General features: G+C 40.5%; 1 protein-coding gene across 1 annotated transcript in view; it reads left to right on the top strand.

Moving 5' to 3' along the window:
• The first annotated feature begins 11,861 nt into the window (after positions 1–11,861).
• Positions 11,862–23,309, top strand: part of DCPS (decapping enzyme, scavenger) — a 39,151-nt gene continuing 27,703 nt past the window's right edge. Inside the window, exons 1-2 of the mRNA XM_079105315.1 lie at positions 11,862–13,052; positions 14,840–15,014. Coding sequence (XP_078961441.1) covers positions 12,858–13,052; positions 14,840–15,014 — 370 coding nt within the window. The 5' untranslated portion in view covers positions 11,862–12,857. The remainder of the gene's footprint in view (positions 13,053–14,839; positions 15,015–23,309) is intronic.

Consider the following 23,309-nt stretch of genomic DNA (forward strand, 5'->3'; position numbering starts at 1 on the left):
CCCAGGGTCTCTGAGCATGGTAGGCACATGTTCTATCACTGAACTATATCCCCAGCTATCTTTAAAAAAAATGTTGAGACAGGGTCTCACTAAGTTGCCCAGATTGGCCTCAATTATTCAATCCTCCTACTTCAGCCTCCTTGGGATGACGGGCGTGCACCACAATATATTTTTATTTGGGGTATATTTTTAACAGGTTAGAAGTTTTTTTGCTGTTCCTAATTGGTTAAGAGCTTTATGATTTTCAATAAGTTTTAAATTCATTTCCACATCTACTGAGATGGTCCCCCCCCTTTTATGCAATAAATAACATAGGATTTTCTGTTGTAGTCAGCTTTACATTTCTGGTGGAAATTAAACTTCACTATGATGTATTACATTTTTCAAAAATCACAGGATTCAGTTAATAATTCCTTTAGGGTTTTTACATTTATGCTGAAATGTATGTATAATCCTTAATTATCCTTTCTTTTATTCTCTCTTTTTTGGTTGTTGCCAAAGTTTTATCAGCTTCCCCCCCCCCCCCGCCCCCTTTTTGGCACTGGGGATTAAACCCAGAGATACCACTGAGCTACATCCCCATCCCCTTTTATTTTAAGACAGGGTCTAAGTTGTTTAGAGCCTTGCTAAGTTGCTGAGGCTAGCCTTGAACTTGTGATCCTTCAACCTCAGCCTACCGAGCTACTGGAATTACAGGTATGCACCACTGTGCCCAGCTATCCCAGCTTTTTACAATAGTTAAGAGAGTGGTTCTTTTTTCTATTCTTTGTAGAGTTCAAGCTTGGAATTAACTATTCCTCAAATGTTTGTTAGACTCACCTGTGAAACCATTTAGGCCTATCATTTTCTTTACTAGCAAGATCCAAAATACAATTTCAATGTCTGAAAAGAGTTATAGACAAATTTACGCTTCTTCTGGATTTAATTTGGATAGAGTAAGCAGTCAATAAAGACAATAAGATTAGTTTAAATGGATTTTTTTTCACTTTAAGTTTCCTATAGGCAATTATGAGTATCAAGACTCGCTTGTGGTTATGAATTCTTAGTTTTTAAATTTTTCTTGTGGTGTTGGTGGTGGAATCAAAGCTCACAAATGGCAGGCATGTGCTCTACCACTGAATTACACTACCAGCCTAATTCTTAGATGTTTTTTCTTTTCCCCTGGAGCAGAGGTTGAGGCAGGTAAGCTTTCCAATCTCCATCTTTAGAGGGGTGCTTTTCTTAAGCTGGCCCTTACATTGAGGGGGTGGACCTTTAGAGGCTTTAGCTCTACAGGACATTTTCTCACCAACTCCTTGCATAGGTTCAGGTCTTGTGTCCCTTGAATCATGCCCTAGATTTCTAGAGATCAGTAATTGCTCTTAAAATACCTTTCAGCTTCAAAATCCACCTACCATATTAAAACCAAAATATTTCTCCCTAAATTACTGAGGATTGCTGAGCTGAAAACAATTAAAATGCAGAAGGAATCTAATTTCCCTGTCTAAAGAGTATAGGAAATTAATAAAACAGGTCTTTCTACCTCCCCTCCCTCTTTTCCCACCTAAAGACAGAATATAAATCCTCCTTTATTGGAGACAGACCCCACTTTCTTCCCACAAACTTACCTTCCTAGTTTTCCCACTACTAAAGCCTAAAACTGCTTGCTCCCTTGTCTTGTCACTACTCTGAGATTTATTACTGTTAAAATACTATTTAAGACAGTCCCAAGCCACTGTTTTGAGCATCCTGTGCTGCTTTTCTCCCATGTGATGTGCACTACACACGTTACTAAACTTGTTTTTCTCTTATTAATCTCTTTTCTTACAAGAATATTCCCAACTATGAATTTATGAGGGATGAGAAAAAATTATGGTTTTTCCTCCTCTATTTGCTAAAACAGAAGATTCTGAGATACTTTACTCACTTTGAGACCTGCAGATGAAATCCTGGGAGAAAACAATCAGGATTTGTTTGGAAGCAAACAGAAAAACTAAGAATTCTTAGCCAAAGTTAGATCTTCCTGCTTTTCTATCTGTAATGCCTAGTGGAGAGAGGGAGTTGTCTTAGTTGCTCATTTTAAACACAAAATATAACAGTATCCTTAGGAGTTCCCTTAACAAGATTAAAGAACAGAATCATACTTAGAACAGAAGTGAAAAATCTTTTAACTGCTAACTTCCAATTCTGCTGGAAGATTTACAATAAAAACACACTCTGGTCTGTTATTTAGTTCTTTCTCAGTCCCTTGGAGATCTTACCCTGTCTTTGAAATTGAAACATCCAGAGAAGTAGATAAAACAAAGCCTATACCCATTTGAACAGAGATCAGATTTACAGCAGAGTTAAAATTCTTTAATCCCACCATAAATTCCTTTCCTCAATGGATTCTTTTAGCTCAAGGGAAAAACATTTATAAAAACTGGCTTTAATTTTTTAATTTTACCCACTTGCTTGACTTTTGGAGGTACCCATTTGTTAGTATTCCTTTTCACCCTGTAGTGGACAGCTTTTATCTCCCTCTATTGTCTTACTCTGGTCCTTTTTCAGTTCTCTATCTAGAAAAAAATAGGTTATTAGGCTGCAGTGTGCAGGTGGTGAACCAAAATGCTGGGACCCTCAAGAATATGCCTGGACAAAAATGCACGTTACACCCCTTTAGCAGCTAACAAAGCTTTTCTTCATTCTGATTGTCTTTAAGAGTGAGGTAGGTGTTAGAAGGGCTCTTTTTGCTCCTTCTCTGGATGGAAACCCTGGTTTAAGTTATAAATGACTCACCCGTTTTTGGTCTCATGGATCCTTACTTGCTTTGGCCAAGTCAAACATTTGTAGGTACAGGTTTGATATAAAACTATGATTTATACAGTGATCTCTCAGTATCCTCTAAGGGTCTGGTTCCAGGAATGAACCCCACACCAAATCAGGATACCAAAATCCACACATGTACAGGGTGCAATGGGTGACACATTCCCAAAATCCCAGTAACTTGGGAGGATAAGGCAAGTTGGAGGCCAACCTCAGCTACTCAGCAAGACCTTTTCTCAATAAAAGAATGGGGGCTGGGTATGTGGCTCAGTGGTAGAACACCCCTGGGTCAAAAAATCCACAGATGCTCAAGTTCCTCATATAAAATGATGTAGTAGTTTCATATAACCTAGTTGCATCCTTCCATATATTTCAAATCATCTCTAGATTGCTTATGATATCTAATGCAATGTAGGTACTATGTAAATAGACATTATATTACATTATTTAGGCAGTAACAAGAAAAAAGCATGTACAAATTGAGTGCACATATGATATTTTTCCCGAATATTTTCAATCCATGGTTGGTCGAATCCTTAGATGTAAAACCTGTATATGTGGAGGGCTGACTGTATTTACAGAGTGACAGGAACTTGTTTGCCTTTTCTCCTAAGTTAACATGGAATTTTATATTCAGAAATAAACTGATTTAATAAAAAATTTCAGAGACAAACAACTCTGAACTGGAAGAAAGAAATATTGATTTCCATCTTGGAAATATTTTCTCTGATAGAAACAATTTAAAGATAGTACAAGTGGATGGGCAGATCAACTCCTAATAATCATTCAGGCTATAACCTAATTCCTAGAGGTATAAAAAGTCATTGTTCCTGTCTTAAAAATTAAGTCTTTACAGAAGCAGGAATGTGTTTTTAAAAGCAAGCCCACTGCAATAGTTTGGATCTTGAATGTTTCCCAAAGGCCCATGTATAAAAAAGGATTGGTCCCAGGTGGGAGATAGTAGAACTTTTAAGATACAGGATCAAGTGGGAGGTCCTTAGGTCATGGGGGGTATGCCCATGAAAGGTACTGGGGGACTCTGGCCCCTTTCCCTTCCTCCCTTTGCTCTTGGCCATGAGTTGAGTTGTTCTTTTTTACCACCACAGGCTCCTGCCATGGTGTGCTACCTCACCACAGGCCCAAAGCAATGGGCCCAAACAATCATGGACTGGAAATTCCAAAACTGTGAGCCAAAATAAATGTATTCTCCTTATAAGCTGATTATCTGCAGCACTTTGTTATAGTAACAGAAAGCTCAGAAATACAACCCCTTATTCTTTCCAACTCTCAAACCGCACTTATGTATCTCAGGATGACTATGTAAGGGGACAAACAGATGAGGATGGTGGGAACATAAGGTTAAGAGAATAATTCTATAAAATGAGCCACTGTACTGACTCCCTACATGTTTTCTTTGCCAAAAAAACAATCTTTCTGCAGCTCCCCTGGCCTGAGGGAACAGGAGATGTCACACTCCTCAACAAACTGAATGATGGGGTTGAGAAGATGAGGGCTGGTTATCAAAGAAAAAACAATAGGCCTATAACAGTTAATCTTTAGGATTCCACTTCCCAGCACAAGGAGTTGCTAGCAATTACCCTGAGCTGTTCCTTACTGCCCTAAGGCACAGTAGGAGAAGAAGAAGAAAAAAAAAGGTAGGGGGTTCTGGGGTTTATAAAAGAGCAAGACATGCTTACTCCTCCTCTCTGGAGAAGTCTGCTACCTCTGTCCCTCTCTTAAATAAAACTTGCTTTCTACGCTTGCCTTGCTGTTTTGGGTATTTAATCTTCAACACCAGAGGAAACAAGGACCCATTCCTGATCTCCAAGACCAGGATCAACTGCACATACTGTAAAATCTTAGAACACTGACCTACCCTTAAGACAAGGGGTTGTATCTCAGTGGTAAAGTGCTTAGCCAGCATTTCTAAGGCCCTGGCTTCAATTCCGAGTACTTCATTAAAACAAACAATAGCATTTTTGCCTTTGCCAGGTGCAGTGATGCACGCCTATAATCACACTGGCTCGGGAGACTGAGGCAGGAGGATTGTAAATTCAAAGCCAGTCTCAGCAAAAGAGGCACTAAGCAACTCAGTGAGACCCTGTTTCTAAATAAAATACAAAAAATAGGGCTGGGGATGCGGCTCAGTGGTCAAGTGCCCCTGAGTTCAATCCCCAGTACCCTCAAAAAAAAAAATAAATAAAAGAAAAAGTTAAATAGTACTTATCCTAGACCTCTAATAGGTGAATATTTTCCCCTCCAAATTCCTTCTGAATGAAATTATTCCTCTATGCCTTTGAGATGCAAATCTCCTATGTAGTCTTATCTTAGAAACCATCCCTTTTAAAACACAAACTTCAGGGGGATGATTATCAGAGGGGAAAAGTGGAGAGGGAGAAGAGTTGGGAATATTTGCTGCTTGCCTTGGTTAAAACCTGATGAGGTTATTTGGAAAGGATTTTCTCCCCCAGTGCTGAAAATCAAACCCAGGGCCTCCTGAATGCTAGGCAAGTGCTCTACCGCTGACTTATATCCTCAGTCCTTAAAAAGAATTTTTATTTTTTTAATTATTGATTTTGGAGTCCTGGACATTGAACCTACAGATGCTATACCACTTAGCTACATCTCCAGCCCTTTGTATTTTTTTTTTTTTTATTTTGAGTCAGGGTCTTGGAAAGTTACCTAGGCTGGCCTGCAATTTGCAATCCTCCTGCCTCAGCTTCTTGAGTTGCTGGGATTACAGGAATGTGCCACTGAGTCTGACCAAAAGACTTTTTAAAGCTCTAGAGTCAGACATTGGCTTATTTAACAACTGATATTTATTTATTTTTATTAGTGACCTCTCGGGTTATCTCTATTGGATACTGAATCTCAGTCAACTGATGCCCTCTCTTCTTGAATCCCTGCTAAATACTGTTTACTTCATTTCTTGTTGGTATTATTTTTGACTACTTCAAAATTGAACAAATGAAAAATCTTAAAGATCTTTTCTACTAATATTAGTGAAAGGTTTTAACCATGTAAACAGGTAGTTTTTTTGTTTGTTTGTTTTTTTGGTACCAGGGATTGAAGCCAGGGGCACTTAACCACTGAGCCAATCCCCATCCTTTTTATTTTTTTATTTTGAGACAGGGTCTCCCTAAGTTGCTCAGGGCCTCATTAAATTGCTAAAGCTGACTTTGAACTTTTGATCTTCCTGCCTCAGCCTCCCAAGTTGCTAGGACTATAGGTGTGCACCACTGTACCCTACAATAGACAGTCTTAACTTGCAAAAATGCAATTTGAATCTATTGGGGCTCAGAAAAACAACTCCCTAAAGACTGGTGTTTTGGCCAGGAATGGGTAGTGCACGCCTATAATCCCAGTGGCTAGGGAGGCTGAGACAGGAAGATCCCAAGTTCAAAGCCAGCCTCAGCAACACAGTGAGAAAGTGACTCAAAGTAAAAATAAAAAAGGGCTAGGGATGTGGCTCAGTGGTAAAATACCTCTGGATTCAATCCCTGGTACCATTAAAAAAAAAAAAAAAAAGACTGGTGTGGGGGTGTAGCTCCATAGTGTAGCACTTGCCTAGCACTGGGTTCAATCCTCTGCACTACAAAAAAGTAAACAAATAAAATAAAGGTATTGTATCCGTCTAAAACTAAAAAGACTGGTGTTTTGACAGGCTGAGAGGCCTTAGAACCTAACTCAGAATTCAGGCCTCTTTGACCTCCCTCCTGATTTATTCCTTCCAGGGCAGGAAGAGTTTTTTGTTTTTGTTTTTTTGGTACTGGGAAACCCAGGGGCACTTTACCACTGAGCTACATTCTTAGCCCTTTCTAATTTTTGAGACAGGGTCTTGCTAAGTTGCTTAAGACTGGTCTTTAACTTGTGCTCCTCCTGTCTTCGTCTCCTGTGTGGCTGGGATTATAAGCACAGAGGCCTTCTGCCCTTCCATGCCTGATCAGACAGGAGACCACAAATCCAGGGAGGATCATCACAAAGAAAGTGTTGATGCTATCTATAGTTTGTCTCTTAAATGTCTCCCAAAAGGTCTATATAGTAAAGGCTTGGTTCCCAGGGTGGCACTACTGGGATATGGTAGAATCTTTAAGAGGTGGGACCTAGGGGGAAATCACCCAGTCATTGGGGATTTGAACTTTGAAGTAACTTTGAAGGGGATTACAGAACCCTGGCCCCTTCTTCCCTTTTGCTTTCTGGTCATAAGGTGCAAAGCAATAGGGCTAATGTATCTACTGCTATTGAAAAAAATTTAACCAGAATTCTGTTTTATGTTTAAAAACCTCTTTGTAACTATTACCTTAGAATTTTAAGTGTGATAGCATTCTATCACTTTAAGAAGTAACTTGAGATAATCAATCTATAAAGAAAAAAAGGTTTATTTTGGCTCAGTTTTAGAGATTCCCATTCATGATCAGTTGGCTTTGTTGCTTTGGGTTTGTGGTGAAGAGGCATAGATGGTGGGAGTGTATAGTGGAGCACAACCACTCACTTCATAATTAATAAGCAAAAGACAGAAAGGGGTCTCACTATCCCCTCCAAGGGTACAATCCCAGTCATCTGAACACTTACCACTAGGCCCCACCTCCTACAGGTTCCACATCTAGGAGGTTCAAATAGTGCCACCTTGTGGGGCTAAGTCTTTAACCTATAAATCTTTGTGGACATATAAGATTTCAAACGTAAGAGGTTTGGGGTATGGTGCAGTGGTAGAATGTTTACGTAGCATGTTCAGGGACCCTGAATTTGATCTCTGGTACCAAAAAAAAAAAAATCCAAACAAGACTAAATTAATTTGAATGCTTGATAGTCACTGATTTTTCAATCATTTTCAAGTAAAATAAAATGCTGAAACATTAATTGCTGAATACAGGTTAAGTTTACCTATTTGGGGATTCTTATTACAAAAGATTAAAGATATTTAGGGTCTGTTAATAAAGAAACTGTACTTTGAGGAAACATGCATTTGTTGTTATTACTATTATAATTTTACTATTATTATTTTGCAGTACTGGGAATTGAACCCAAAGGCCCTCTACAAAGCTACATTCCGAGCCCTTTTCTTTTTCTTTTGGTACTGGGAATTGAACCCATGGGTACTTAACTACTGAGCCACATCCTCAGTCTTTTTAAATATTTTATTTAGAGGCAGGGTCTTGCTGAGTTGCTTAGGGCCTCGCTAAGTTGCTGAGGCTGGCTTTGACCTGGTGAACCCCTGACTCAGCCTCCCAAGTAGATGTGATTACAGGCATGTGTTATCACACCTAATAAGGAAACAAATCTCCAAGAAATTATAAAAACAGTGTTAATCTATAGAAAGTGGGATCACAATCACTTAAGTATAAAACTGTAATTAATATAGGTAATTTAAACTACTAAACATAAGAAAAATTCTGTTTGCAAAGCATACAAAGGAAAATAGGAAGTTTTCACTCAGGAATGTTAAAAAGAAGGTATGAGGATGTGTTGGAAAATAGTTTTGCCTAGTTTAGAGTTTACTTAAAAGTTGTTTCAAGATAAATGATACAGGAAAAGACAAGAATAAAACTGAAAATATAAAAGAACAAAAACTTTGTGTGGTTAAACTGACTAAAATTGAATGAATTTTGGGGTTGGGGCTGTATCTCAGTGGTAGAGCACTTGCCTAGCATGTGTGAGACGTTGGGTTTGATTCTCAGCTCCACATAAAAAAATAAAGATATTGCATCCATAAAAAATAAATAAATAAATAAAGTACACTGAGAGCTGGGTGCAGTGGCACAGGCCTGTAATCTCAGCAGCTCCGAGGCCAAGGCAGGAAGATTGAGAGTTCAAAGACAGCCTCAGCTATGGCTAGGTGCTAAGCAACTCAGTGAGTCCATCTCTAAATAAAATACAAAATAGGGCTGGGGATGTGGTTCAATGGTTGAGTGCCCCTGAGTTCAATCCCCAGTACCAAAAATTAAAAAGTACACTGATGCAAAATTAGAATTTTTTCTTTTAAAAACAACATTTTTGTGCTATATTAATATTTTGTTCACTTTCTGAATGAGTTGCAAAAAAGGTTCTTTTTATTGGAATGATTCCCTGTGTTTATACTTTGTTGGTCCTTTTATTACTTGGAAAAACTAAGAGTTTTTTTTTTTCCTATTACTATGTAACTTGCCATATTTGCTTTTAAAGTCTTTTTTTTTTTTTTTTTTTTTTTTTGGTGGTGCTGGGGATTGAATCCAGGACCTTGCAAGGCAAGCACTCTACCAACTGAGCTATATCTCCAGCCCATGAATAACTCTTGTTCACAGTGAACTATGATCCTGATTTGAATAACTGACAAAATTCCTAAAAATCAAAATTAAGCCTCTGATCTAATTTCTGGATATTCCAGAAGGGTCCTTAGAAGTCCAAAGAGACACAGTAAGCTACTTAGAACAATTTCATGTGTTAAGTATTGACAAATAATAAATGTTTAAGGTTCTCTGAGTTGTTTATTAGAATGTGTCTTTAATGTGTTATTTCAAAGTTGTATGAAATGCCTAGAAATCTCACTTACCTATCATTCATAATTTTGGTTACTATGCTAAATTATTGTATGCAAAAGAAATAACAAAATTTCTTTGTTAATTGCTGGTTATAATGAACTCTCATCAGGTTTTGACCACAGCTAAGCCTGTATCATCTATAGACAATAGTTTTGATTTTTTCTCTAAAAAGATCTAATAATCAGCAACAGTTCAAAACTGTTTCTTAAAACTGATGGAAACTACTCTGACAAAAACTTTGGAACACAGGTTTCTGGTAGCTTTTAAGATTGCATCATTAGCCAGGCACCGTAGCACATACCTGTAATCCCAACAGCCTGGGAGGGTGAGCCAAGAGTATCACAAAGCCAGCCTCAACAACTTAGCAAAGCCTTAAAAAACTTAATGAGACCCTGTCTCAAAGTAAAAAATAAAAAAGATGGGTTGGGCACATGGCTCAGTGGTTTAGTACCCCTGGGTTTAATCCCTGGTACCAAAAAAAAATTATATCATCAGACTGGCTAAGAATTTTCAGAACTCTAAAGGAAAAACTAGACTCATAAAATTGCTAACCTAACATCAAGCAAAACAAAGATTAATTAAATGAGACTGAACTTATGAAGGATTATAATTTTTTAAATGTCTTTCTGTTTGAAACACTGCTGATTCTCTCTCACCCCACCCGACTCCCTGTCCTGGGGAGTGAACCCAGGGATACTCTTAACACTGAGCTGCATCCTCCAGTCTCTTTTTTCTTTGAGATAGTGCCTTACTCAGTTGCTGAAGCCAGACTTGAACTTGCCACCTATCTGCCTCAGCTCAAGTAGCTGAGAGTAAATTGGATTACAGACATTTGTCACTACACCCAGCTGATTCTTTTTTGGGTCTTCAGATTTAAGAAACCTTTTTTTTTTTTTTTTTTTAAATCCTTTAAAGTTCTCTATAGTGTAGCTGACAGCAATTTAATAAAGCATACTTTTGTGAGCAGCACCGAAGGACTGACCTTTCTCACTGAGCTCTCTAAAATTTGGAAACTACAGAGTATTCCTATTTTATGGCAATATAATTGTTTGCATAATAAGAATCTGTCCTCTTTATAACGGGACAATTAGAAACACTGATTATATTAACAAGTCTTTTGTTGGAATGCATATTTTCAGATATGACCAGACACATTTAAGGAACCAAGGTAGGCTTTATGAAGGCAATTAAAATTCCTACCCTGAATACAGGGTTCCCAGCTTTGCAATGAGTAAAGAATGTCACTTTCTGACAGATCCAGGAACTGTAGAATATTTGGGAGACCTCAAGAAGAGAGGAATTCACCCAGGCATTAGAGGTGAAGTTTAAGGAGGAGTACTTGGCTCAGTTTCCTACCCTCCAGAAACTTTTAAAAAGCCTAATTAGGGGTTGGAAATGCATCTCAGTGGTACAGTGCATGCTTTGCATGCTCAAGATAAAAGGTTCAATCTTCAGCAATAGAAAAATCTTAAAAATGCCTAATCCAAGAAATTCCTTATGTAAGGTTCCAGAAAAGCAGATTTAAAAGGGAGCACATATGATTAATCACTATTCTTTCCGAATATATGTAAAATGATCAGGCCAAGTTTTATGAGACTGAACTTATTTTACAAATATGTTGGGCTTAACATTATTATCTTTGGTAAAAATAAGGAGAAAAAATATTTTTCACAAGAAAACAATACCTGTTTTTAGAATCTGCCTTTTTTTTTTTTGGTACAGGGGATTGAACCCTGGGGCACTTAATCACTGAGTCACATGCCCAGCCCATTTTTGTATTTATTTAGAGACAGGGTCTCACTGAGTTACTTAGGATCTGGCTAAGTTGTTGAGGCTGGCTTTGAACTCCAGATCCTCCTGGCTCAGCCTCCTCAACTGCTGGTATTACAGGCATACACCACCATGCCTGGCCTCATTGTTTTTAAGACTTGTATTTACCTACAATTTGGACTAGGTTCTGAATGTTTAGATTTTCCCCATATCTGCTTGTAAATCTCCAAACTAATGTTTCAAATTTTTCTCACTTGGAAAAAATGCTCAGAAATTTTCATAAGATCAGGGTCTTGGAGTTGAGTAGGTTTTGTTACTGCCATTTGCCTCCAGGACATTTTGTTCTAGTCTTTCACATAGTTTTTTCTTATTATATTTGTTTGCTTTGCAGTAGTGGGACTGGAAAGCTGGGCCTTGTGCATGCTAGGCAAGCACTCCACCACTGAGCCACAGCCCCAGCTCTCCCAGAGTTTATAAACTCTTACTGTATATTCTTAGGTGAGTAATTGCAACCTTTTTTTGTTGTTGTTGTAAATAATTAATCCAGATTCTAAATCCCCCTTATAATAATGTCCTGTTTCATAAAACAATTAGTCTTATTCAACTTACATCTTTCTAGTAGAAAAAAATACAAAAATCAATTTGTCATTTAAAACATGATACACCTTGTTACTAGCCAAATGTTGAAAATTGCATTTTCCATTTTTTTTTTTTGATGGTGGTAATGGGGATTGAACCAAGGGCCTTGTGCTCGCAAGGCAAGCATCCTACCAACTGAGGTATATCCCCAGTCCTGAAAATTGCATCTTATTAACGTCAATAACTGCAAAAGTTGTCTCACACCCATTAAATTTGTGTGGGGAAAAAAAAAAAAAAAGACTCAAAACACTAGTAAAAATAATGACGAAAACCTTGTATCAAATTTTGACAAAACTTGGAGCTGTCAAGTAACACCAACTAAATTTGGGCTAGCCAGAAATAATGGCCACAAAAGAAATTTTACAAAATCAGAAATTACAAGTATAAAAGTTGTATATGACCAAAAGAAAACCAAAAAGCAAACAAAAAATCTTCTGATAAGTGAGCAAATCACATTCCAGGATAGCACTGCAGAAATATAGGCAAATTTGATAGAGGCGGCAGAACCCTCTAGACGGTTGGGGGCAGGGAATTAGAAGCAGGCGATGAAAACGATACCTCTGGCCCTGTTCGCTTACTTTTCAGCAGAAAATGCTAAGTCCTTTATGAACAGAATTGGTCAGGACAAAAAAATTGTGTAAAATAACAAAAATGGGCAGAAAAATGGAAACGGTTCAAGTACTCGTATTTAAAAAGTCAACCAAGAAATAAAGTGGGCTCACATATTTGTTTCAGAAACATTCCTTCCACCATCACTAGTCAGCCTGGGTATAACTGCTTTTAAAATGTCAGGATTCAAACACGGTACCCAGCATTTAGGGGCTACCGGCTCCCGCCCCGGGCTGAGGGATGGGCCCTCTCCACTGGGCACCCACCTCTAGCCAGCCTCTTTGGGGTCTTGCCGCCTTTCTTTCCCTTCTCTCAAGGTCGGCAAGAGAAGGTCAAGGGTAGGAGCAGGATTTAAAACGCTCCTTCGCACCGGTCAGCGGGATCCGGCCTGCAGAGGCCCCGGAAGACCTACCGAGTGAATTGCGCCGCGGAGCACGCCGGGAGTTGGAGTCACCGCCCCACCCGGCCGGGAGGAACCGCCGCGAGGGGCGGAGCCAGCGGCCAGTGCGCGCAGGCGCACAGCTCCTCCCTCCCAGCATGGCGGACACGGCACCTCAACCCAAAAGAAAGCGCGAACCGGACGCAGAGGCGGAAGCCCCCAGCACAGGAGAAAAGGAAGCAGGAGTCGGAAATGGTACCTCTGCTCCTGTTCGCTTGCCGTTCTCCGGCTTTAGACTGCAAAAAGTGCTGAGGGAGTCTGCGCGGGACAAAATCATTTTCCTACACGGGAAGGTACCACTAGACAACCCGGGAAGGAGGGAGCCAATCATAGCCTCGGAGGCGGATTTTTTTTTTCGCGTGCCTGCGGGGAAATACCAATCACGTTATTCCGGGGAGGCGGAGTGCTCCGCACAATTCGTGGGGTGACAGGATTACCCGTGGAATTAGGGGAATGAATACATCTAGGTCGACTTTTCCAAATTTCTCCTTCCTTAGAAATATCAGCTGGGGAGATAGCTCAGCTGGTAGAGTGCTTGCCTCGCAAGCACAAGGCCCTGAGTTCAGTCCCCAGTACCGCAAAAAAAAAAAAAAAAAAAAAAAAAGAAAGAAAATAGGAAATATCAACTAATCCTTATAAAATATGTCAAATTTAAAACCCCGTGTTAACTTTCACACACCATTCACCATCACTCATTCAATATATAACGAATGGCTAGGAACCCAGTAAATGTTGCTGGATGTCTTGCTGGGTCCTGTCCCTGGAAAAAAGTTGAGATTGTAGGAGATAGGATCCCTGTGCTATAGGACTTTAGCCTAACAGGAGACAGCGTGTTAAATCCATGCACTTAATGCTTATCAGGGACTGGATGGCGTGCTGATAGGTACCATCCTTGATTTTCAGAACAGCAGAGTTATCTTTGCGGAGACAGATACACTGCTGGCTCTAATATCATGTGCTCAACTGTTTAGCAGGGGTTCAGGTAAAATGGAGAACATCTTAAATTAGCGAGGAGTTCTAGCCAAGCGCAGATTCCCTAAAATTACTAGCATGCGTTCACGTCTTTGGGAGGATCAAGCGGCTTAAGCTTTCATGCCTCTCTGTGTCCCTTGTTTTTTGTTTTTTGTTTTTTGTTTTTTTTTTTTTTTTTTTTTTTTTTTTTTTTTACAAGGCCCTGTCTGATTTTTTTCAGCCTCACTGGTCTTAAGTGTGCTTCACCTGCTGAAGGCATGCGACCCTTTGGGCTAGGGCTTAGTTGGGAGACTGAGATTCTAATTTGTTTTAACACTGAATGTTCATGTGACTTTGGACTAGTCACTTAATCGCTCTAGACCTCAGTTTCTTCATCTTTTCTTCTAAAATAGGAATGGTTTTGATACCAGTGTTGAGAATCCGAGTCCTGAGGCAAGAGCAAAAAGTTTTAATTAAAGGATAGAACAGAGAGGGAGACAGAGACTTCTCCACAGAGGCAGAGGAGGGGGTCCAAGTTGGAAGTTGGTGCCTGAGGAAGTTGGGTGTTCTACCCCTTTTACAGATTTGGATTTCCTTTGTTCTCATGCCCTCTTGCCTACTTGACCAAAAAATAGAATGATCCAAGGGCAAGAACGAAGCTGCCCCAGGGTCATTAACAACTCTGTTCAGAGGAACAACTCCCTGGGAGGCAGGTAACCTTTGCAACTGGTTGGAGAAGGGGAAAGTGTCCTGACGGTATTAGCATTTTATTTCCTTTCCTTTTTAACATCCCTCCCCATCATTCATTACCTACTCTGTCTGCCTTTTGCTGCCCCACCCCACCCCCAGTTTGACAGAGGTCTCAAGAACCTAGAAGAGAAGACAGCTGTAAAACTTTTCATCTTGTGGAAGAAAGGTATGAAAATTGCCACAAGGATTTGAGTTAAGACACTTTCTCTGGGGAAAAAACAAAAACATCAGTACCATTGACTAGACTTCCTCAGAAAGAAGACTACAGGGCATGAAATCCTAAAAGCTGTGATTTCAGAGGCTTTGGGAATTTCTGCCTTTGTTCTGCAAGCTTCTGTGGCTCTGTGCGTGGACCCACTGATAGTATCTCTGCCCACAGGTGAATGAGGACTCTGGGGATGGGAATGGAGAGGATGCTGTTGTGATCCTGGAGAAGACACCATTTCAAGTAGAACAGGTGGCCCAGCTCCTGACAGGCACCCCTGAGCTCCAGTTGCAATTCTCCAATGATATCTACAGCACCTATCATCTGTTCCCTCCAAGGCAACTGAGTGGTAAGCAAATAGTGGCTGAGGTGGCTGTGCGTGGGCATGATGGGATGGTGGGAAACTAGGATCTATGGTGACCATACTTTCTATGCCTAATTTGCATATTCTATGAAGTTCTCAGTGAAGAAGGGAGAAATTTTTCCTCCAGGAAACATTTGGGCAATCTCTGGAGACAATATTTGTGGTCGAAACTCTGTGTGTGTGTGTGTGTGTGTGTGTGTGTGACTGGCATCTAGTGAGTAGAAGCCAGGGATGCTGTGAAACATTCTACAATATACAAGACAGTTTCCCACCAACAAAGAACTGTCAGTACTGTCAAGGTTGAGAAAACCTTTCTATTGTGGTATGTTTGGAGGGAAATGTGCTGATTTGTGGGCTGAAATAATAGATTCACCTTATTATTTAATGGTAATAATTATTAGCACTTATTAAATCCTTACTGTCTTATTAACCAGCATGTGAAATATTTTACACATGTTAGCACTTCTAATCCTCAATACAATCCTGTTGTAAGAGAACTGCACAATGAAGAAACTGAGGTTTTGAAAGACTAAGAAACTTGTCCAAAATCACACAGCCAGTAGGTGGCAGCAGAACTGTCTTTTCAGTTGTCTTACACATTGGTGTAAGAGTGTGGTGATACAGTATGGCCATACAGTGTTCTGGGTGTTGCAAAGATAGTCATTTCTCTGAAGGAACCCATTTTTGTTAGGGGAGACAAACAAGATAATCAAGTAGGATGGACTTGAGAAGGCAGGAACTCATGGGTAATAAGCAGAGATTTGTTTTTGAGTGCAAGCATATTTTAATTTACCAAGAAGAAAAAGAGTATTTTATGCCCAAAGCCATTCATGACACATGTTTTTTTTTTTTTTTTTTTTCTCTCTCTCTTTCTCTAGGTGGTTAGATTTTTATTGTTGTTGTTCTGTTTCATTTTTGGTACCAGGGATTTGAACCCAGGGGCACTTTATCACCAAGCCATATCCCCAGCCCTTTTTATTTTTTATTTTGATGTAGGGTCTCAGTTGCTTAGGGCCTCACTAAATTGCTGAGACTGGCCTTGAATTAGCACTCCTCCTTCCTCAGCCTCCCGAGTCACTGGGATTACAGGCCTGTGCCACTCTGGTTAGATGGTTAGATTTTATAGGCAGTTTTGCTGTAAACAGGAGGAAGACTGGTTGACCTTAATGGTTACCAACTAGGAAATTCTGGGATCTGGTTTTTAGCACATGATTACTTTGTCATATCCTTCTGTTCTTATTTGCCCTCCAGCATTTAAGAGCCATTTGGCTTTACGGATATCTTGCTACAGTCTTTTTGGTGCAATTTTTTCTGTATCCCAATGAAAGGGTGCTATTGTTGCCCTTTGGAAATATATGTGAACACTTGATGTGAAAAAAGCAAACCTTTTACAACAGAAAGCAAAACAGCCCAGTCTTCATTGAAAGAGAGCCAGATTCAGTGGTTTGATTTGATGGAAATGGACAACTATATTTACTTTCCCAAGCATTGACATTTAAACAAATGTATTCCTTAACATGAGGTGGCTGAAGCGTAACAGAATGCATTGTAGCCAAATATGACTTGGAGAAGCCCCCAGACTATAGACTCTGGGGGTGTGATTTTGCTGTCAGGCTTTTTCTTTTGCTTTCATCAATCCTTCCACTTACCCTCCCCACCCTCAGCCAAAATTGAAAAGGTTCTGCCATTCAAATCAACCCTGTACAATCTACAAGGTTCGTTTTATTTTTTGCAGTACTTCTGTGGCACTGTACACAAGTGGTAGTGATCACTGCTCTTTCTTTCTGTTTCTTTGTTCCAAGGTGAATACTGAAAAAGGCAGTCAGTTATTGACTTGCCAAGGTCCTCTTCCTAGTTCTGAGCCCTACATGTCTCTATAGCCCTTTCCACAGGACCACCCCTGCATACCTGGGAGCTCCAGGTGGGAACTTCTCTTTCTCTGCGTTCTTAGCATAAATGCTGTGCTTTGTACTCTTGCCTTCTTTGCCCAAAGTAGGGCTAGGGATTTGGAAGTCACAGTAGTTTGCTTCAGGGCCTGGATCTGGTCCTTGTTTCCTCCTTGTTTATCTATATATCCTCTCTCAGATAGATTGAATTGTTGAACATTTTTTGTGAAGACCCGAAGAATAAATATTTTATTCTTTGTGAGGCATAGATGGTTTCAGACTTCTCCTCCTCCTCATCTCCTCCTCTTCCTCTTTCCCCATCCCTCTAGAAATGAAAATATCACTCCTTTTTAGTTTGCTGGGTTGTATACAAATAGGCCGGTGGGTCAGATATGGGCCTGCTCACTACAGTTCTTATTCCAGATTTTTGCCCTAGAATGTGGGTCTGTGGACCATTAGCGTGGGCTGTACCTGGGAGCTTGTTAGAAACAATCGAAAGCTCCACTCCAGACTGAAAGAATCTGCATTTTAGCAAAATTCCCCTGTGAGTCATATACATATTAAACTTTGAGAGGTGTCTGTAGAAAACACCATGCGTGTGCTGATGATGCCTGCCTTTACTTCTCCATCCCTGGCCTCTCTAAGAACTTCCAGCTCATATTGCAGTAAATGCCTCCTTGACATTTTCACTGGTGGTCCTCATAGGTAGGTACCTCATGGGTGAAATGCAAGAACTCAGGGATATATGTATTGGAAGCACTTAGTCCCTATTAAGTGGTAGCTGCTATTATTCTGGTGTGCTGGGTCCTATGCTTATTATGGTAGCTTCAGATGAATTAGATGCCATCCCTGCTCTTAGGCATGTTAGGGTGGTAGCAGGAGGGACAAATTACTATCAAAAGATGGAGATAAAAAAGAGGAGGATTCGATTAAAGCTTAGATGTAGAGGACAGAGTTCTTGAACGTTGGAGCTATGTCAGGGCCCATTTGTAAGCCCCAGCAGCCAAACCCATATTAAGTGCTTTATAAGTGTCCGCTTAAAAATAAACCCACAAACTGACCTATCTGTAAATTCTTTTTTCCTGTGGGTCAGGAGCTCTGCAGCCACGTGGTGGCAGTGTTGCCAAGTGTTCCTGTAGCCAGCTCCTCTGGCTTCCAGAACAGGTCCTGGCTGGAGTTCCTTTCTCTCTATTCTTTGTCTCAGAATTACAACTCAACACTGCCCACCAGAGGTACCCTAAAGGGTAATTACTGCAACCCAAGTTCTGTGTTCCTCCTGCAAAGTTGCCTCTGAGTTTTTCTGCTATCCCTGTCAGCATCTCTAGCCCTCCTTCCCAGAATATTACTTGCCTTGGGGAGCCCCTTATCCCTTATTTCTAAGCCACCTTCTTGGACTCAACACAAATCCTGTACTCATCCAATTTCTGGTATTTCTCTAGTCATTGGCAAATTTCTTCTTCAGATCTGAAGGTTTTGCAGTCTCGTTTATCCCCTTCATATTCTCAGCTCACCACAAGAGACTGCCCTTGTGAGCCACTCAGGGTCCCCCACCATGACATGGTGAAGACAGCATGGACTTTGGTTGCTGACACTTTCTAGAGATATGTGATGGGCAGTTTCCAAGTGTCAGTGCTGTGCAGGGGTAAAGAACAAGCCTTGGGTCAGACAGACCTGGGCTGGAGTCCTGGCTCTGCTGTTTAGCAACAAGAGAACTTGGGACCTTTCTTTATTCATTTAATAAGTGTGAAGGGCCTGCTCCATGCCAGCTGCTTTAGTGGCTCCTGGGTGTATGCACTGGTGAGCACAGCAGATGGTAACCTTGTCTTCGGAGTTCTGGAGGGGAAGGCAGGCAGCAAACAGGGAAATAAGTGTCCTGGTAGCCATGAGCAGTCAAGGGACTGCTCAGACTGGGGGTCCAGGAAGACTCTTTGCATCAGAGATGAACACTCAAGCTGAAACCTGGCAGATGGGAAGGAACCAGCTGTGTGAGAGCTGGCGAGAGGTATGGGGAGAATGTTCTGGACTGAGAGGATAGCACATGGTCCAGGGAGTAAAGAGGAACAGAAAGGAGGCTGTTAGACTGGGAGCATAGGTGGGGGAAGCAACTGGGCTATGGGGCACAGATGAAGCTGGGGAAGTAGCTTTAGCTATTTAATTTAGTTAAATCGGGTTAGTAACTGAATATACTTCCGTGGGACAGTTATGAAATAGATAAGGAAATGTTTAGTCTCTTCCCCCCGCAAATTTCATTTTACATTGTGATCCAGTACACATAAATAAATATGCATGAATATAAGTGAAGCAGAAGTTTCACAAAACAAAATGACTGTGGGATACAATCCAGTCAGTATTCCTTACTTAATTCCAGTCTTGTCTATTTTCTTTTTAAATACTGGTCTTAACCTCTTAAATTGACTTCATGGCCATTGTCATGGGTTACAGTCTACTGAGCACCCTGCAGATGGCTTATGGTAAGTATCCAAGAATGTGATTGCTGTCTCACCTGTTTTTCCCTTTTTTCGTCATGGGAACCTTGAGGGGAACAGTACATGTAACACAGAGAAAAGTGACTGGTCCTGACCCTGGTAGGTTTCCTTTCCTCTTCCCTTCGCCAGGTGGCAAACGTGGAACTAGTGGGCCAGATGGCTGGCATCACACGTAGTCATGCTCCCTCTGCCATCCAGGTGGGGCAGAGCCTGCATCAGCTCCTCCTGCTGCCTCAGCTCTCACGCCTGTAGCCTATCAATGGAGCTCTTTCATTGAGGTCTCCATTCCCTCTTACCTGGGGAAGAAGGGGTCAGATAGTCAAAGAAGGGTGTGACTCAGAAACCCAGACTGCCTCTAAAAAGGCCGATTGTTTTGTCTGCTGGAAAGCAGCGGGCAGAATCTCAGGTTCAGAGGAGGAGACAGGCATCCTTGTGTGAAAGGGAGGCCAGGGCAGGGAGCCTCATCTTTCAGTTACAGAGAACACCCAGTACTTTAGCCACAGGCCAGGGTTTTTTGCTCTGTGCTCTTTGCAGAGGCAAAACCCAGATCTCGGAAGGGATGAAGATTTGTTTGGAAGGAACATTTTGAAAGACTAGTTGTTTCCAGAAAAGTTTTTCTAATTGTGTTGTTCATGATAGAAAAAAACTAGAAACCATCAAATAATGGTAGAATAGATCAATAAACTGAGGTATATTCTGAGGTATATACCTTATACCTCTCTGTGTTGATGTAAATGAACTATAACTGCTTACATCAATGAAGGATGAATTTCACCATGTAGGGTAAGAAGAGCAAGACGCAGAATTCACACAGTATGATTCCAGTGAAGGAAGTTGAAAAACAAGCAGAACTAAACAACATACTGTTTAGGGATGCATACAGATGTAATAAGACCATGAAAATAACAAATGATTAACCCCCAAATCAAGAAGGTGAGTATCCTTGGTGGGAGCAGTGCAGAGAATGACCAGAGTTCTAGAAATGATTGGCTTCTTGGACTGTGTATTCTGTGCATGATTATTCTTTTTATTTTATTTTAAGTCTTTAAATGATGCTTATTTTAAGCCAGATGCAGTGGTACATGCCTGTAATCCCAGTGATTCAGGAGGATCACAAGTTCGAGGCCAGCCTCAGCAATTTAGTGAGGCCCTGTCTCCAAATAAAAAGGACCAGGATGAATGGTATGGTACTGGCACCAAAGTAGGACAAAAAAATGGTACAAAATAGAAGACACAGAGACAAACCCACATAAATATGGTTCTCTCATATTAGACAAAGGTGCAAAAACTATTCAACAAATGGTGCTGGGGAAACTGGAAATCCATATGTAACAAAATGAAATTAAACTCCTATCTCTCACCCATGTCCTGCAGCAATTGGAGAAGCCCAAGTACCAGGCTCCTCAGGTGATGCTCTAGCACTAACTGGCACAGGCCTATCAGCCCATCCCCTGTGGCTGTCCTCTGCAGCCCTCCTGCTGCAGCTGAGCCATGTGATGAGACATCTCTGAACATGACCAGCAGGGAACATCTTGCCAGACAGATTTTAGCTGGACACACTAGAGTGACTTGATTATCTAATAGAAATACTGCAGGCTTACAGCCATCAGGCAATACCAGAGAGTCACTGAATTGTTAAGAGTCAGTTTTTCTGAATGACATGGGGAATCAAATAGCTAGGCTAACTCACCTTAGTAGGGTTCTTTTATCATATGAAATCATAGAATCATAGTATCTCAGGTTTAAATGGAGGTATAATAAAATGTCAGGTTTTATTAGTAGATAGTTCTTATAGAACTCTCAGAATTGTTTTATGAACTTAATCAAAAAACAGATTGTGGACCTTTCTGAATAACTGTTTCCTGGGTAGGGCCAGGGTGTTTATCAAAGCCATATATGTAATTATGTGGTAAAATAAGCAAATAGTACCAAAAGGCTTGTAGTGGATGGGAACAGGCTCGTGCACCTCTCTGCCCTGCCCTGGCCCTACTTCCCAGAAGCAGCTACTGTTGAGAACATTCCTGGGGTTTCATGCTTCTGGTGGTTTCCTCCAGACACTTAACTCCAGAACAGCTTATACACACCTTTCTTATTCATTAAGAATGTAGAAGTATTCTTTCCTCGTCCTCCCTCCCTGTCCTCTCTTCCCACTTTTTGGTGTCTATAATCATTTTTTTTAAATTGCCTGTGGAATCCTAAGTACATAAAATCCGTATCACCACTATGTCTGCACCACCTCTTCTGTCCTTCTCTATCTCTGCACCATTGTCCCTTATTTCATGTTGTCGTGTGTATTCTGTTGAGTGAACATGGAACCCAAGACCTTGTGCATGCTAAGCAAGTGCTCTTACCAGTGAGCTAGGTCCCTAACCCTCCATGAAGTCTTTTATGCCTTGTCTGTAAATTGATTCTCAGTTGAAAACCAGTAAACAATGTTTACATTATGTGGCATGTTAGTTTCCTTTCTACCTGCCCAGCATATAATCCTCATGCCAAAGGAGAGTATTTCTGATGTCTAGGTTGAATGGCTTCTATTTTCTTACATTTCAGCAAATCCTCCAAATTATGCTGTTCTTTAATTTGTTCCATATTTGAACTATTGTTTTATCAACTACTGCTTTTTCATGGAGGTTTCTAGTAGCTTCTCTTCTTGTTGAGGTTAAAGAATAATGGACTTTTTTTACACCATGCTCTTAAAAATGATCCAGACACTTAGTTGGATAATTCATAACTTGATCTCTCTCCTTCCTCATCCCCCTGTTTGCAGAGTTCTGGGCAGGTGATTCTGTAGGCATGGGGGTATTGCTTTCAACAAGAGACGCCCTTTCACAACTTTCCTGGGTCAAGATTTCACTGTCTTCTGCATTCTGTGTCTTCCTTGTTTTACTCCTTGATTAGCTAAGTACATTAGTAAGAAGTTCCTCAGAAAGAATGTGTGGGAGGTAAACTTTGATTTCTTTATTTTGCTGTCACTTTGATTGGATAGTTTGAGTGAATACAGAATTTAAATTTTGTTCTCTCCAAACATTAAGTCATTGATCTGTTAACTCCAGGCTTTCATTTGTTGGCATATCTGATGCCAGTTTTGATGCTCATTTCTTTATAGTTAACTTGGGGTTTGTTTGGGGTCTTTGTTTTTGCATTGTTTCCCTCTTTGGAAGCATAGAGTATGTTTCTCTTGCTGTTTGTTTCTGAAGTTTTGTAAGGCTGTGTCTAGTTTGGGTTGTTGGGTGGAGGGGTTCTTATTGTTGTTTGCATTCGTTACCCTAGGTATCTTTGTATTATTTATTTATTTATTGCAGATGGACACAATACCTTTATTTTATTTGCTTATTTTTATGTGGTGCCTCATGCATGCCTAGCAAGCACTCTGCCACTGAGCCAAACTGAGCCCTGCCTAGGTATTCTTGAACCCTTCAAATTGAGGAAGCTTTAGGGCATTCTTCCATGAATATTTTTTCTGTTATTTCTTTGGTAAATTCCTTCTCTCCATTTCCTTTTGCTTTAAATCCAGGTGTACCACAGCCTCCAACTCCCCCTCCCCCTGTCCTCCTGTCCTGGGGATTGAACCCTGGGCTACATGCTGGGCAAGTGCTCTACCACTGAGCTTTATCTCCAATTAATATTACATTTCCTGGGTTGATCCTGTGTGCTTATTTTATTGTCTCTTCATTCCATGTAGGATTTACTTCCTACAATCTGGAGATTGTCTTCACTTTGTTTTCTAGAGCTTCTAGTAAAGGCATTAATTTGGTTGTGATGTTTTTAATTCTCCTTTTTCTGGTTCTCTGATTATTCCATTCTCAAAGAGGCCAAATTGAGTTGAATGTCTCTAGTATGCTAATTAGAATTATTTTCAAAATTATCTCCTGACCCTCAAATTCTTTCATTCCCTCTGGAATCTGGTT

The sequence above is a fragment of the Sciurus vulgaris genome, assembly GCF_902686455.1.
Source record: "Sciurus vulgaris genome assembly, chromosome: 11".
NCBI lineage: Eukaryota > Metazoa > Chordata > Mammalia > Rodentia > Sciuridae > Sciurus > Sciurus vulgaris.